This window comes from Phycomyces blakesleeanus (assembly GCF_001638985.1).
Source record: "Phycomyces blakesleeanus NRRL 1555(-) unplaced genomic scaffold PHYBLscaffold_2, whole genome shotgun sequence".
In the NCBI taxonomy this organism is placed as follows: Eukaryota; Fungi; Mucoromycota; class Mucoromycetes; order Mucorales; family Phycomycetaceae; genus Phycomyces; species Phycomyces blakesleeanus.
In genome coordinates, this window is record NW_017265135.1 from 797278 (window position 1) to 812036 (window position 14759).

Below are 14759 nucleotides of genomic sequence, written 5' to 3' on the forward strand. Positions count from 1 at the left end.
CCAAACGCTCAATCTTACCCTATTGTTTCATCTATGAACTTTTCTTCAACAATGCCAAACATCTATCCACCCGCCTTTGCCCCTTACCCACCCATCATCGGCAACAACAACAGTAATAATAGCTGGCACTCCTCGTCGGCTTCTTCTAGCCCAACATCTCCCGGGTCATCACGGAAAAGACCGTCTCCCGAAGATTGCTCGGTACAGGATATCAAGCCAAGACCACGCGAGCGCAGACACCGCAAGGCCCCTCATGAACTCTTGACAGACGCCGAAAAGAAGGCAAACCATATCGCATCTGAGCAAAAACGTCGCCAGAACATTAGACTCGGATTCGATCAATTGATAGACAGTGTGCCTTCACTGCACCATGGCAATCGTAGCGAGGCTCTAATTCTGCAAAAATGTAAGTATATCTATTATATTTAATAGAAAACACCAACACTAATACCAATACCAATTACCTTGCTATCCTTTTTTTTTTCTAACTTTCTATTATTATTATAATTATAAAATAACTTAGCTGTTGAACACATTCAGCATTTAATTAGTATCAAGAATGATCTTAAAAACCAAGTGCGTGATTTACAAAGCGTTCTGGGTGATCCGTAAGTACTATAATACAATATATATTAATTCCAATTTCTAATCAAAACAAAAAAAAAACTTGATATTTATCAATATTAGAAATTACGAGGAAGATGTAAGTATTTGGATCTTAAAGTAGCGACAGTTTATATATAAAGAGCCCAGATATTATAGATATCAAGATCGATATCGATATCGATATATAAATGTGAATTGTGCACAGGATTTGAAATTAACTGATGTTCTTCACTTCTCTAGTCTTCTGAAGATGAACTTTCTTACTCATACTAGACAGCCATAAAAAAAAACAAGCAAAAAGACATACATGCCGCCCAATGACTCTGCCTCTGACTTTGCACCCATTTCATAAGCCGTTCCATCATATTTCACCTATTTTTTCTTCTTTATTTCATTATGCTCTTTTTATAAGCTACTTCTTTATCTTTCCCTTTTTCTTTATTCACACCATCCTTGCTTCTCCAATACCAAAACAACAAAGTAAAGAGGGAACCATTAGACAAATCACTACTCTTATTCCATTCAATCATTACCATTACCATTACCATTACCATTATCATTATCATCACCATTATCATGCATTCAATTCAATTCGATATAATATAATATTATTATATTGTACTATACCATACCTCACCATACATCACCATACTATATTATACTATACGCTGAAAATATACAATTATATTTTTACTTGTAATCTTTATTTTATCTATCTATCTATCTATCTATCCATCTATCTATCTATTCATTTATTTATTTTTATAACCATCAATATACATATAAATTGAAACCTTTTTTATGTTACTGTTGTTCATTGGATACATTATATTCATTTACTTAAAGAGGAGAAAACCCCCTTATTTTCCCGTCTCTTTCTATCTTTGGTCTGTCCCTGTTCGTTACTGTTATGTTTTTTTGTTTATTTGCTTGTTTTATCTTGAAAGTTTTATCTTATTTTTTTCCATTTTTGGATCCAAGAAAATTCTATATTTGGTCTACCAAGCAAAAAAAAAAATAACTTCCCTCCCTCCCCGATTTTTATTTTATTTTATTTTGCTTTATAAATAAATAGATATATAGTTTAAAATTTCTAAAAATATATATATATATATATATATATATATCTGCATACTGGGCTGTTTCTTTTTTTAGAACGGCCACATACAAAAACAGAAAAAAGGCAATAAAGAAAAGAAAAAGTCACAAGTGGTAAGCATGTTTGAAAGAAGTTTACTTCTTGTCCATCTACCTAGTATTGTTTCTTTTTCTTCTTTAATTCAAAGAAGTCTCTTAAACAGGATTTATGTATGTAAAATATATCACTTACCATATTAAATCAAATCAAATCAATTGCTGTGAGTACCTTTTGTTTTAAAATTAATATAATTTAATAAATGTAATGTAATTTAATTTAATTTAATGTAATGTAATATGATATGATATGATATAATCTATTAGCATCAGTAATAGCAATACTGGTAACCATCATCATAATAAAACATACTATATTTTTTTCTACTTCTTCTTCTTCTTTTGGCTGTTACTTTTTCCCTTTAACACTAGGTTCAGTTGCGTCAATTGATCGCTAGTAAAATCAAGAGACAGATCGATTGACATTTGTACTTGTTGATATGTTCTGTTGTACACAATTCTGGAACGTCTTCTTTGTGTACTGAATGTTGTAGTACTGCATTCTTGGTTCTGCTATAAGCTTTGAATAATTAACCAAGAGATATGATAGTATTGTTTTTACTAGAAATCAAAAATGCTAACTACAAATAAAGAAAGATTCGATATTGTTCAAGCTACACTGTAGGAAATGACTAGAAAAAAATCAATGAAAGTTGGCTGCTAATTTAGCCAGTAGGAGAATTGATTTGACTAGTTAGTTTGCTATTTAGCAAAGAAGTCAATAAATAATATTTCTAGTGCTGTATAGATATAAAAAGTAAATAAAAGTAGTATTGATTTGCTTGTTATCATGGACAAGAGATTACCCTCTGTAGCATTTGTTTCAATGTTTCACAGGCTAGCCAGCCGGTCTCTTATTTTGACCTCTTCTTTTTTCTCTTACTCTTTATTCATTTATTTAGAAAGAAAGAAAAAACTGTTGATCTGTTGGATCATAAATGACCTAAACTACTAATTGGTGCACTACTGTTACTAAGATGTATATACGTTTTATTCATCTTTTTTTTTCTTTCCTTTGATTTTTCATTACTGGCCTAGTCTATCTTGTACTTCCCTTGTACTTCCCTTGTACCTCCCTTGTCTTTTTTTTTTTCTTGTCTCCCTCACCTTTCTCTTCTTCTGTTTATCTCTGTAGTAATCAATCAAATAAATTATAGTCCAAGAAGGTGAGTAATACAAGGGTTGAAATAACTCTATTCCTGTTTCTTATTTTATGTAGGTCTTCATGTATTACATTTTCCTTTGCCTACTCTTCTTCTTTGTGTCTGTGCTTATGTTTGTACGTCAACGTAAACGTAAACGTAAACGTAAATATAAATAAAGGTGTAGATGTTGAAGTAGATTTGGTGTTGAGGTATGTGATACACAAAGTATTTGATACATGTTACATGTTACATGTTACATATTGGGCTACATCATACAAAATAAAGGTAGATTTTTGTTGTTCTTGTTGTTGTTTTTTTTTTTGCTCGTTTACTATTTATTTATCAGAAATATCTTTACAAGTTTATAGATTCTATAAAATGCTTATTTTTCTTCATAATTCTAAAGAAAATAAAGGTAGAAAATGACTATTATGATTATTGAAACGTGCGTTCTGTGTATTCAAATATATATATATATATATATATCAAATATGTATATTTAGATGCAGATAAAAATACATTGAAGAGTAAACATTGACAGAAATTATCGGTCAAGTGATCGATCAATATTGAAACAAACAACTTGATCGTTCATTATATTTATACTTACTGTTACTATAGCTTTGGTTTGTTTATTTAAAGATAGAATAATAATTATATACCAAATATATATATTTATATTTATATTTATAGGTGTGTGTGTTTGCAAGAAAGACAGAAGAAAATAAATATGACAGAAATGAAATTAAAGAAAAAGAACAATAAGTAAGAAATGTAATATAAACGAAGAAGATAAAGCGCAAGAAAGAAAGAAATATGGGTTTGTATGTGTGTGTTGGTCATTTTCTCTTGAGAATAAAGAAGAAAGGGAATAAACCAAGATATATGAATTGAATGAAAGAAAAAAAAATCTACAGCTTAATATATAGAAATAGAAGAAGAGGCTAAATGGAAATGGCTGAGTACAGTATAAAAATGTTTAAAGATACAATACGAGGCTTGAAAGATGTTTAAAAGGGTAGAGATAGAATTTGATAGGCAAAATGGGTTGTAAAGGGTAAGAAAGATGAAAATAAGAATAAGAATAGTAACAGCAATTAGGAAAAGGAATAGTATAGATTTGTAGTAAGAAAATGAATAAAAACAGAAATGCCAATTTCCTTGGTAGTTTTCCTTAGTCTGTTTTCATATTTATTTTTTTTGCTCATGACTTGGGGGCCTTGGGATAGTACTTGAGCCACCTGCGCTGACGGTACTTGATGTATTTGGAAAATGTGCTCTTGGGAGTACCGACAAATCGTGACGAGTGACTGGCAACCTCGGCGTCTACCAGGGGAAGGAAGATACTGTGATCGGTCTCGATAAGATTGCTGATCACATTCGAAAAGTCGTTGAGTGTGAACATACAGGGGAAGGCATAATGGAAGTCGGCCATCGATTCGCGCGAGTTGTGAGCATCGGTAGCCATAAAGATGACTCGCAAGTGGGGGTCTGTGACGGTATGGTTGACGACGACACATGCCTTGAGGCGGTCAGGGACTGAGAGTTGGCGCATGGCTTCGACAGCATCGGGGTCGGCTCTTCCTTTGATCTTCTCGAGGTGGGCCTGGACATGGACGATGGTCGACTTTAGGGCCTTGCGGAAAGAACCGTCTCCCTGACGAATGTGAATACTGATATAGTTGCCTGGTCCACCCAGGTGGGAGGCTATCGAAAGACTATCTTGCATGATGACCGAATGAGAAATGCCGAGTTCGGCGGTCAGATACTCGCGTAACCACCAAAGCTCCGAGTTGGGCTCGATTGCAAGTCGGAAGGAGCCAAAGAGCGAGCCAAAAGAGATGAGTGGCTCGGTTCTCTGCCGCAGCACCGACAGTTGTAACGGAAAGTCAAAGCTACCCAGGTCCATGGAACTATTGTCGTAGATCCTGTACGAGAACCGAGTCGGATCTTGGACGTAGTAGGTGTCGTCCTTGGTCAGCCCAAAGTTCTTTTCAAAGAAATCAAGACTCATGTCGTTGCGCTCGACATATCTGATGCCTTGATCATTTACGGCCGACAGATCGAGGATGCTCGAGACCGACCAGGGGTTGTAGCTTCTGAAAGCATAACAGCCATTGAGAGACACCCGATGAGGACCCTTGAAGATCTTGCGAGAACAATCGTCAAATTGGAGAGCCAGTGCTTTGCCTGGGAGCCAGTAGTTTGCGTGGCCCATGTTTAGCTCGGGCATAATTAAGGTACGGTTGAGTGACTTTGCGATGACCATTGCATTGATAAGCGCAATGCGTTGGTTGTGGAATCCAGAGTGTGGCAGATAGGTCACATATTTCTCGGTTGATTTCTCTGTTTCGTCGTCGTTGCTGCTATCGTCCATCATGTCCTGGCTAGACTGGGGGTTATGACTCTGGGATTGTGTTGTGCCAGTTAGGTCGGAGAAGTATTGAGGGAGGGTCTGAGGGATCCATTGACTGCAGAGAATCAACAATAATGAGAAGGACACTAAACCGATGGCTATCTTGAAGGCACGCATTCTTTCTTTTCTTTTCTTCCCTTTTCTTTTATATTTATATACTTTTGTGTATGTATTTTTTTTTTACTTCTTTACTTTTTTTATAGTAGCTATAATATATATCTATTAGAAGTAGTAGTAAGGAAAGAGTAAGAGTAAGAGAAAGAAGAGAAAGAAGATGTCAGAATAAACTCAAAAACAAGAAAAATTTTATCTGCTTGGATTGAAAGAGGTGGGCGCCTTTATATAAACAACAACCAAAAAAAAAAAAAGAGAAGTTTGTACGAATATATGGTATATGTATATATTTACAATTGTCAATGTAACGACATTGAAGGCCAAAGTGGCTGAACTCACCTGTAAATAGATTGACCCTACCATTTTGTGGACAAGGGATTACCAGGAAAATTATCGTAATTGTCGATTTTAGGTACATTCCTCTTTTTATATATATATATATATATATTCATTCTCCTACCTTTTCCCAATAAGATTTGCTTTTTTTTTTTTTTTTTTTACTATATTCAATGTGCTTGATTTCATCCAATCAAAAAGGCGGTCTATAGTGTTGTTGTTGTACACCAGCTTTTTGTTACATTAACTGATCAAGATTAGGTAAAAGCCAAAGAACACTATACAATACACACTATACAAATACAAATACAAATATGTTTTTCTTTTTGTAGGGCAGCGTGTAGTACAGGTTTAAGAGCGGTGTCTGACAAATGTATATAGATATAAAAGAAATCACATACATACACATGTATACATTTATGAATATTCTTAGAAATACTTCCTATTTAGACAACATATATAACAGGTTTTTCTTTTTCAATCTTTTTTTTTGTTGATATTATATCTATGTACAAAAGAGTGCCCATAAACTGGACATGGGGACAAGGGTCAATTGATACTGTTCAAAAGATAAGTTAAGGGCACTTTATAGGCTTTTAAACAAAGCTATATAAACATTGATAAAATTTACTTTTATATGTGCGCTTTAGTATATTCTAATTGATGAGGAGTTCCAAGGCTTAACTACAGAGTTTAATATATATATATAATTGTATATATCTATACATCGAATAATTTACAGCCTAATCTTGTCTTACAGAACTAAATAAATTCCAGTAAGAAAGAAACGCTCTTTTATATATATCTGAGGATCTATCTATACAAAAGAAAAGAAACCCTTATTATTTGTTGCACAGTATATTATGTGCTCTATATTACTATCATCTTTATTTATAATAATATCAATACAACCAATACTATTTTATTTCTTGATTACCGCGACTCTTGCTTAATCCTCAGGTTTCATAAGAAATTGTTCATATTCTTATACATATAGTATAATATTTCCTTAATCTTCTTTAATAATAAAAAAGGGGAAATAAATGAATGATATTTAACGTGATACTAAATAGACATTTAATACTTCGAATGAATCACTTTATACAAGTCATACAGCTTGAAGATAAAGATAGAAAAATATCTTTATTTGTAATAATGATACCAAGAAAAATAAATTACACATACATAGATATACCCATTTTTTTTTATTTGCATTCATATCTACATATGTCTATATACATGTGTAAGAACCTTTGTACCATTCATAGTAGATTCTTCTTTCAAATTTACACACATTATACTATTAGTCATGATTTAAAAGCATAGAGTATATATATATATATATACTTAATGGTCCAAGACTTAAAGAGAATAAAGACTAAAACTTTAATTGAAGAAATGATCTGAAATTACATACAATATACATACTTCATTTGGCTAGTCAAACCTTGTGCTTTTTTTTTTCTTTTTTTTTGTATTCAAGAAACAATTCTCATACTAAGAGAATATTTTAGTTTTGAACTTTGGGATAAATTTAACAGAGCTAAACAAAAAAGAACAAAAAAGAAAAAGAAGTGTAGATTCAATAGGTTGTTTTTGTATTTTTATCAAATATGCGATACAAGTCGCAATATTTTTTTTTCTTTTCATATCATATGTCAAATTTTAATCGTCGACGAATTACACATGCCTTTTTTGGAAGTTATAAAATTATACTCAAAGTTATAGAATTTCCAACCCAATCCAAAAAATAAATAAAAAAAATCTTTACCTATCTATTTACATACAAACATACACACACACACACACACCTAAATTTACATTTACATATATACAAGTATATATCTAGACTTCATTAATTCTAATTGTTTTCCTTTTGCTTTTAATAATGTAATAACATACAAATATAAATAAATAAATATTTTATTTTATTTTATTTTAGAAAAAAAAAAATAGATACTTTGCAAGTTTTTTATGAGGTAGAGGGAAAACTATAAAGTAAGTCTGCTAAGAGAAAAAAAAATGATTGAGCAAGAGGGCAATAGATATAATGGGGAGAGATGGAGAGATAGTGGTAGTGGTAGTGGTAGTGGTAGTGGTAGTGACAGTGACAGTGACAGTGACAGTGATAGAGGGAGAGAGGGATAGTGAGTGAGTGAGTGAGTAAGAGATAAATATATACATATATATATATATATGTATGTATGTATGTATGTATGTATGTATGAAAATATATATATATATATATATACATGTTATATACATATGCATATGTATATATATTATATATATAAATGATGAAGAGGAAGAGGAGGGGAGGAAGAAGAAGATGAGGAGGAGGAGATGGAAGAGAAATAAGAGGTTTTTTTTTTATATGAGTAGTTAGATTTTTGGAATTCGTATTTAATTTTTGCCTGCCTCAGCCTCTTCCATTGTTCTTTGAGCTGCTGACAACTGACTTTCCAGTTCAGACATGTGTTGTGCCTTAACCTTTTCGTCTTTCAAAGAATCTTTGGAGATTGACTGTGAATCCTGTGCTTGTAAAGGATGATGTTGTTGTTGCTGCTGCTGCTGTGTGTGATGATGGTGATGATGATGTTGCTGTTGGGTTTGTGCTTGTTGTTGGTGTTGTTGAGCTTGTTGCGCTTGTTGCTGTTGCGCTTGAGCCTGAGCTTGAGCCTGCTGCTGTTGCTGCTGCTGCTGCTGTTGCTGTTGCTGTTGCTGCTGTTGCTGTGCTGCTGCCATGACAGCCGCTGTCAGTGCACTATTTCCACCTGGCAGATGGCCCATACCCAATTTCGCATTCAATTCTTCGACCTCTTTCATTAATCGATAACTCTCCGAACCTTGCATAGCACCAAGTGTCAGTTTTGCATTAAGCTCCTCTACTTCCTTATGCAAACGAGCGTTTTCGTCTTCGAGCCGCTGGATCTTCTCTTCCATCTCATGGATATACTGCTTCTTTTTCTTGCGGCACTCTTTGGCCGCAACTCGGTTCCGCAACAGCCGCCTCTGCCGACGTTCATCATTGGACATATTACGAACGCTCGGTCCACGTTTCCCGGGCTGCCCGTCATCCGAAGACATGCCATCGTTATTCGACTGAGAATGGTTTCCAGACGAAGGGGGAATCTGGGGAGGAGGTCCTGGAAGGGCTGTGATGACATTACCACCCTGGAGGTGCTGCAGAAGGTTCTGGGTAAGGCCGGGAACGGCAATCGGAGACACCATAGCTTGAGCTAGTGAGGATGCAGTCAGGTTGGCAAGGTCCTGACCACTTGCCTGTGCGTAGGTTTGTAAAAGTTGTTGGTGCTGTTGTTCGGTGAGGTAAGCCAAAGGATTGGTGCTTTGGCCGTGTGCAGGCATACTCAATAACGTAGTGGTAGTTTCTGTATTAACTTGGTGCTGTTGTACCTGCTGCACTTGATGTTGTTGATGTTGATGTTGCTGCTGCTGCTGCTGCTGGTGTTGCTGTACTTGTTGCTGTTGCTGCACTTGCTGTTGTTGTGCTTGCTGTGCTTGCTGTTGCTGTTGCTGCACTTGCTGTTGTTGTACTTGTTGTGCTTGCTGTGCTTGCTGTGCTTGCTGCTGTTGTACTTGCTGCACTTGCTGTTGCTGTGTTTGTTGGTCCGATAATCCAGGAGGGTTGGGTGAACAGTTTATATCGGGCATATTCTCGTCAGCCTCCTTGGGCTTGGCCACTACGGATGAATCGAGAGCTACATACTCCTTTTCGTCTGTCTTTCGCACCTTGGCGTCTTTTGTGGTATCGACAGGTGGTTCTGTGGCGAGTCTCTTGCCGGTATCTTGGTGTGACTCGGTTTGTTGATGAGATTGGTCAACATAGGTTTCGACATCATCCGACATTGGGGTACTGTAGGTGCTTGTGGGATCTGATGCGGGGGAGTCGGACATGGCGTGGGTCATCAAAGCTTGAAAGATAAGAGGGCGATATGTACAATCGAAGGAATAATTATGTGTATATGTTGTTAATTATTATTTTTTTAAATATATAGAACTATATATATATATATATATACATATATATATATATAGAGATATATAGTCGATCCTTTTTTTTTATGCGTTATGTTTATATATAATTATATATATATATATATATAATATTAAGATTAATAAATGTCTTTACACCTTTGTAGAAGAGGAGGAATAGTAAAAGTTGTATATATAATATAATATAAAAATAAAGCAATAAAAAAAAGAGTTTAATAAAAATGAACTAGCAAGTTGGAATCAAAGAAGAGCAAGGAGCAGAGCAAGAAGAAGGACAAGAAGCAAGAAGAAGAACAAGAAGCAAGAGCAAGAGCAAGAACGAGAAGAGGAAGAGGAAGAGGAAGAAGAAGGGGGAAGAACAAAAGAGGGGGAAGCGCGACTTTTCTCTCTCTCTCGCTTTCTCTCTCGCTCTCTTTTTTTTTTACGTGAAAAAACAAGCACGGTGGCGCACTCACAAAAAAAACAACAACAACAATAATAGTAAAATATAATAGAATATGCTTCGAATGTACTTCTTCCCGTTGCTTAATGCGTCTTTGCCCTCTTTCTCACTTTATTTTAAGTATTCCGCTCGGGCACTGAATCTCACCTCAGAATGCTTTTGATGACGAAGAAGCGGTTGACGACGTCGTCAAGAATGAAAGTGACGAAGTCTTTTTTTTTCTCTCTCTCTTTTTTTTTTGTTGGGGACACTGGCGACTTTTTTTAAAAAAAAATTGCTGATGACGTGGCAGCGTGATAGCGTCATGAGATTAGTGACCAATAACATCTCAGAAAACTTTCTTTCTCTCTCTCTCTTCATTCTTTTTCTCTCTCACTCTCACATAAACTATACAAATTTATTTTACTTTTGTGTCTGTCTGGCCTGGTCTGGTCTGTCTTTCTGTGTGTGTGTGTGTGTGTGTGTGTGTGTCTGTGTGTACGCATAGAATATGCTAATCAAACGTAACATAAATAAAATAAAATAAAATAAAAGCACCTTAACGTACAGGACTTTTTTTTTTGGTATGTGTGTGTTCAACTTGCCTGTTGCATTTTGAAAGGCTTACACCCAATATATGTATATATTATATTATAAAATAAAATAAAATTGAAGAGTAACAGCAAAACCTTTTGAAAATATAAATACAACACAGTTCACTTGTCAATGGTTCAATAAATAAATAAATAAATAAATAAGTAAATGAAAACCAATTTTGAGGGTTTAATACTAAATTACACATAATTATATATATATATATATATATGGAGGAAAATAGGGTAGAGGGTGGCCAAGACAACTCGCCTTGTAGCTGTCTAGTTTGTACACCAAATTGATATGAATTTGAAGATGAAAATAAATATGTATATATTTTTTTCTTTATTATTTGTATACCTTATCTGACCCTGTCTGGCTTAATAAGCAAATTATACGGTTTCTTATTTATTTATTTTGCCATGTTTTCCCTTTCCCTCTTCTTTTATTTTCCGTGTGTGTGTGTGTGCATGTTGGTGTATTAAGCCAAGCTTATTAAATAAATCACCTGTTTAATAATGAACTCTTTTTATATATATAATATATATAAGATCTCAATTTTTTTATATTAATATGTATCTATATTTATTTATTAATACAATACCTTGGGTTTGGTATAGTCAAAAGTAGCAAAGCATTCAAGGAATAACTGCCTTTTTGATATTCAAGAGTATATTATAATAAATAAAATAAAAAAAATTGCTTGACAACCAAGTAAAATGGTAGGATACCCTATATAAAAAAATAGGCTATTTTAGTGAATTGTTGCAAGTTTTCCGGGGTTTAAAGTGTCTTGTAGTTGAGTTTTAATTAAGCACCAATTTCTCTCTCGGTCTCTTTTATATTCTACTTTTTTTTTTTACCCCACCATGTTTTTTGCAGTCAAAGCAAAAAATCTTTTTCTTAGCTTTTTCAACCCATTACAAAACTAAATACCAAGTTATTCAAATCTAATGGCTTACCAGCGGTAGCTTGGGTGGGTCCTAGGCGGTAACCAGGATAGAAAATTTTATCTTCTTTGAACTCTAGTCAGTCTTTGTCTCAAACGACCCCCATCTGGAGATCTTCTTCTGCTTGTCTTCTGATACGTCCAATCCGAATGACGCGGGTGAACCTTACAGGTATAGTCCCATCATATCTCAGATTGTTAAGTATATATCTGAAGTTCAGGACAGCAGCAAGATCCCGATTCCACAAATGATGCATAACCTCTGACCCGTCCATGTTCTCCAAACGATTTAGATTGGAACATCTAAAAGGACTTGTTTCTATTTTTTTTACAAGGGCTAGAATTATTAAATGTCTTTAAAAGAAACACACTTAATAACTATGAAGGCTAGTATTAATAAAATACGAATCAGTAAAGTTGACAAAAGAAAGTAACTTGAGACGAATTGACAGAAAAATATCTGTATCATGTACAGTTTGGTTGTCAAGATTGCTCGCATGCTCATTAGAAATCTCGGTAGATTTAGAGAATTGCAAGGAATCTGTCTTCTTGTTTTTCAAAAGTAGGAATCAGACATGACAATTTTAACACAAAGCAGGTTTATACTCTTTGATAAAAAGAAGCAATTAAGCAATATACATGCCTTCATCAATATCATAGTACTTAGAGAATAGCCGTTTTTTTAAAATAAAAAATATAAAAATTATCATATAAAAATAGATATATGTATATTATTTAGTAACTTTATAGCTTAAAAAATAGTACTTCTTCTTTTCATACTTCTTTATACTCAACTTGTATTATTTTGATCAATAAAAACTATAAAATTCAAATATAAAACCATGCATTTGTTGAACCAATTATAAGAATAGAGATATCTAAAAAAAGGTATAGACTTGCCATATTTGGAATATTTGATTGGATTAGATGCAAAAGTAGTTTGAAATCCAACGAATTGTATTATCCAAATTTGTTATAAAAAGGAAATATGTACCTAAAAATGGTATAGTTTTGCTGTTTTAAACGATTTTATTGGATTAGATAAAAAGTAATTTGAGCTTCCATAAATAGTATTCGCTGTAAATACTTTTAATTTACTAAAAGCCAATATTCTATTGGCAAAAATGATAACCTCGCAACCGTATAATTTATACGGAACCGTATAATTCCTACGGTCGCGGAGTTATCATTTCTGCCATTTACTACAGTGATATAGGCAACATATTGACCCACATCATCTGGTAGTGCAAGTGTTCTTGTCAACATAATAATGTATTCATATTCATATAAATGAGGAAATAGATTGAATGCTCATGGGTATTATATTAAAAAAACAGCTGTTTTTCTCCCCTTTCTATCTATCTATCTATCTATCTATCTATCTATATATATATATATATCAAACTATCTCTTATTCTTATTATAATTATAGTTACCATCTTGACTTGTTTGAGTCAAACTATAACTGATACTAAGCATCAAATATCAGATCAGATTACGAGGAGTCTATTATTCTGTGTCCTTCTTTAATTCCGTTTATTCCCTTGTTGGTGCTCCAACTTCCTTGGTTTTTTGTTTGAAGCTCAAGTTTGTTGCGTAGTAAAGTATGTATATTACAAAGACCCCTTTTTGTTTTCTTCTTCTTCTTCTTATTTCTTGAGTCTAGTTATGGTGTTTATCAATATTATTTATTGAAACACGAATCAAATCAAATCAATTCAACTCAAATGAAATGAAATAATATATATGTATTGTTTTAATATAATCAAGAAAACAAATCCAATCAAATTCTTTGGTTTTGATACTAATTGCTTTCTATTTCATCTATATATTTCTTTTCTTTGATAATAATAATAGTCATTTTAAAATATTACAAATAAATATATTATAAAATATCATTTTGAAACAATCAGATCCTAAAGACATGGAAGGATAGAAAACGTATCAAGAAGTCTAAGCTTGTATTGTTGTCTTTATTAATAATATTAATAATAATAAGATTACTAATATTAACACTAATATTAATATTAGTACTATTATAATAATAATAATTATAGCAATAAAAATCTGCTGTTTTTTTTATTAATAAAGTTAATTCATATCACACGAAAAACACACACACGCATAGATACATTGAGAAGGGTATGGAAGTTGTCGCTTACCCAATAATAATAATCATAATGATTGTCGCGTGCCCAAAATTAAATATCGCTAAGCCTAAAGATAATTAAAGAAGTGGGTAACTCATAGTACTTCTTGAAGCCATGAGCACGGCGGACCTATCGGGACTTAAACTACCAAACATTTCTGCTCTTTCTGTTGAGCTTAAACATTTCTCAAGCAATTTATGCTAGTGTTCATAATTTAGGGTGCTTTGGATCCCCAACAAGAAGTAACAAAAAGTATATTAAAGGGTATTAATTAAAGAGCTATTAGATAAAAAAAACTTGTAAGTTGAATATATCTGTAGTAGGTCTACCTTGTATTTTCTTATAAGTAAAACAATAGCTATATATATATGTGTGTGTGTGTGTGTATATTATAGATTATAACAACATTTTTTATATTACATAAAGGAACAGTAAAGAAGTAGTTTAATGACTTCCTAAAGTCTCCAAGAAGAATGCCTTGATTTTCGGAGCTATACATTCCGATTCTGGTGTTTAATATCACATATGTTAAACATCCGCCCATTGCTACAAGTTGTCCATATTTTCTCTATTACACTACGACAAATAGGGGCGGTTTTTTGTATTTGTGACTTTGTTTTTGGCCTATAATAATTAAAAAATCACCAAAAATCCAATTTGAAACTAGAAAATCTCTGTTTTTTGAAAAGGTTGACAAAAAGAAGATTGACTACCTAAAATTAAATCTCCTGATAGACAAAAGTACATTTTAACTACAGATTTTACATTTTTAGTAAATGTAGATTGCAATTGATGACTATTAAAAGTCAGAGGTAAAAGA

General features: G+C 33.3%; 4 protein-coding genes across 4 annotated transcripts; 1 reads left to right on the forward strand and 3 right to left on the reverse strand.

Annotated features, from left to right (window-relative positions):
- Positions 1-51: 51 nt before the first annotated feature.
- Positions 52-879, forward strand: PHYBLDRAFT_139351 (helix-loop-helix DNA-binding domain-containing transcription factor; the record flags this gene model as incomplete). The annotated part of the gene is made up of 4 exons (XM_018430203.1): positions 52-406; positions 524-608; positions 688-703; positions 847-879. 4 exons carry the CDS (start codon positions 52-54, stop codon positions 877-879), a joined length of 489 nt encoding a protein of 162 aa, XP_018297357.1.
- Positions 880-4149: 3270 nt separating this feature from the next.
- PHYBLDRAFT_58368 (hypothetical protein) lies at positions 4150-5478 on the reverse strand (the record flags this gene model as incomplete). Its single annotated transcript, XM_018440302.1, has 1 exon — positions 4150-5478. One exon carries the CDS (start codon positions 5476-5478, stop codon positions 4150-4152), a length of 1329 nt encoding a protein of 442 aa, XP_018297358.1.
- Positions 5479-7753: 2275 nt separating this feature from the next.
- Positions 7754-10081, reverse strand: PHYBLDRAFT_184747 (Skn-1-like basic-leucine zipper transcription factor). The gene is made up of 3 exons (XM_018438983.1): positions 9367-10081; positions 8560-9093; positions 7754-8382 (listed from the first exon to the last, which is right to left on the reverse strand). The coding sequence occupies exons 1-3, from the start codon at positions 9736-9738 to the stop codon at positions 8215-8217; spliced, it is 1074 nt and encodes a 357-aa protein (XP_018297359.1). The 5' UTR covers positions 9739-10081; the 3' UTR covers positions 7754-8214.
- Positions 10082-11344: 1263 nt separating this feature from the next.
- PHYBLDRAFT_75496 (hypothetical protein) lies at positions 11345-12625 on the reverse strand (the record flags this gene model as incomplete). The annotated part of the gene is made up of 4 exons (XM_018443061.1): positions 11891-12625; positions 11704-11768; positions 11445-11493; positions 11345-11365 (listed from the first exon to the last, which is right to left on the reverse strand). Exons 1-4 carry the CDS (start codon positions 12062-12064, stop codon positions 11345-11347), a joined length of 309 nt encoding a protein of 102 aa, XP_018297360.1. The 5' UTR covers positions 12065-12625.
- Between the last annotated feature and the right edge of the window lie 2134 nt (positions 12626-14759).